Source organism: Sesamum indicum, linkage group LG7, assembly GCF_000512975.1.
Source record: "Sesamum indicum cultivar Zhongzhi No. 13 linkage group LG7, S_indicum_v1.0, whole genome shotgun sequence".
NCBI classification, from domain to species: domain Eukaryota; kingdom Viridiplantae; phylum Streptophyta; class Magnoliopsida; order Lamiales; family Pedaliaceae; genus Sesamum; species Sesamum indicum.
This window is the reverse complement of record NC_026151.1, coordinates 3512027-3513157: the sequence shown is the minus strand read 5'-3', so window position 1 is coordinate 3513157 and position 1131 is coordinate 3512027. Positions and strand designations below refer to the sequence as shown.

Below are 1131 nucleotides of genomic sequence, written 5' to 3'. Positions count from 1 at the left end.
TCACCCATTGTAACCTCCAGATTCCACACTTGAGACTCGCCTTGTTGAATGCTATGACTGTTTGCTTCAAGGCACAAAATCTAAGCACTGCAGCCAACTTTGCCCGTCGACTTCTGGAGACCAATCCAAGCAATGAGAACCAAGCCAGGACAGCTCGCCAAGTTCTACAGGCTGCCGAAAGGAACATGAGAGATGCTACTCAGCTGAACTATGACTTCAGAAATCCCTTTGTGGTCTGTGGGGCCACATACGTTCCCATTTATCGGGGGCAGAAAGATGTAACTTGCCCTTACTGCCACACGCATTTCGTCCCATCTCAGCAAGGACAGCTCTGTACCGTTTGTGACCTTTCAGTCATAGGAGCTGACGCATCTGGCTTGCTCTGTTCTCCTTCACAGATGAGATGATTTAATCACCCCGCAGTTGATTGTTTAGTGACTTTCACCATTGGAGAAACCGGCTAAGTCAGTGGATGCGTAACCGGCTGGACAAACAAAGAGCTAGGACTTTCAGAAGCAGAGGTTTCACTTGCACTTATATCTGTGTTCTATATCTGTTTTCCTTTGGCAATATTTCCATCAACCTCCCTACCCCTTCACTATTTTTTGTTCTTATGGTTACAGTTTTCTTTGTAATAAAGCCGTGTAAGATTTTTTCACTTCAACCATTCTTATACTATGTGGGAATTTAGCGTGCCTGGCTAAATGCGGCATCTTTATCGCCTGCCTTTTTCCTTCTTATATTACGTTTGTTCTTGGATGTTCTTTTTGCAGATGTAATAGACATTTTTCATTCTCATTTTACTTAATGTAGTAATATAACTCAACTTTATGAGCTTCCTTCATTTTCTTTACTGCACTGGACTCCTTTAGCTTCAATTCTAACATGCTTGTCCACTCCAAATTTTTCTTGTATAGTAAGTTGTATCAAATTAGCATCATCCCAATGTCACTAGAGATGCATGTTTTTGTAATTACAGTTCCTTAATCTATTGCACAATTGGTGCCAACAGGTAGATGAATCAAAACCTCTGTACACTCTAATAAAAGATGTGTCAAGTTTTTCCATCTTACAGGTGTGTCAAGTCAGTAGATAAGATATGATGTGTACTAGGTTCTAGGTTTTTCCATC

The 1131-nt window shown here is 41.1% G+C and overlaps 1 protein-coding gene across 1 annotated transcript in view; it reads left to right on the top strand.

Moving 5' to 3' along the window:
- LOC105166286 (coatomer subunit alpha-1-like) overlaps positions 1-844 on the top strand; it is a 6033-nt gene extending 5189 nt beyond the window's left edge. Inside the window, 1 exon segment of the mRNA XM_020695419.1 lies at positions 1-844. This exon segment is cut by the window's left edge and continues 17 nt beyond it. Within this exon segment, the coding sequence (XP_020551078.1) occupies positions 1-407 (407 nt within the window). The 3' untranslated portion in view covers positions 408-844.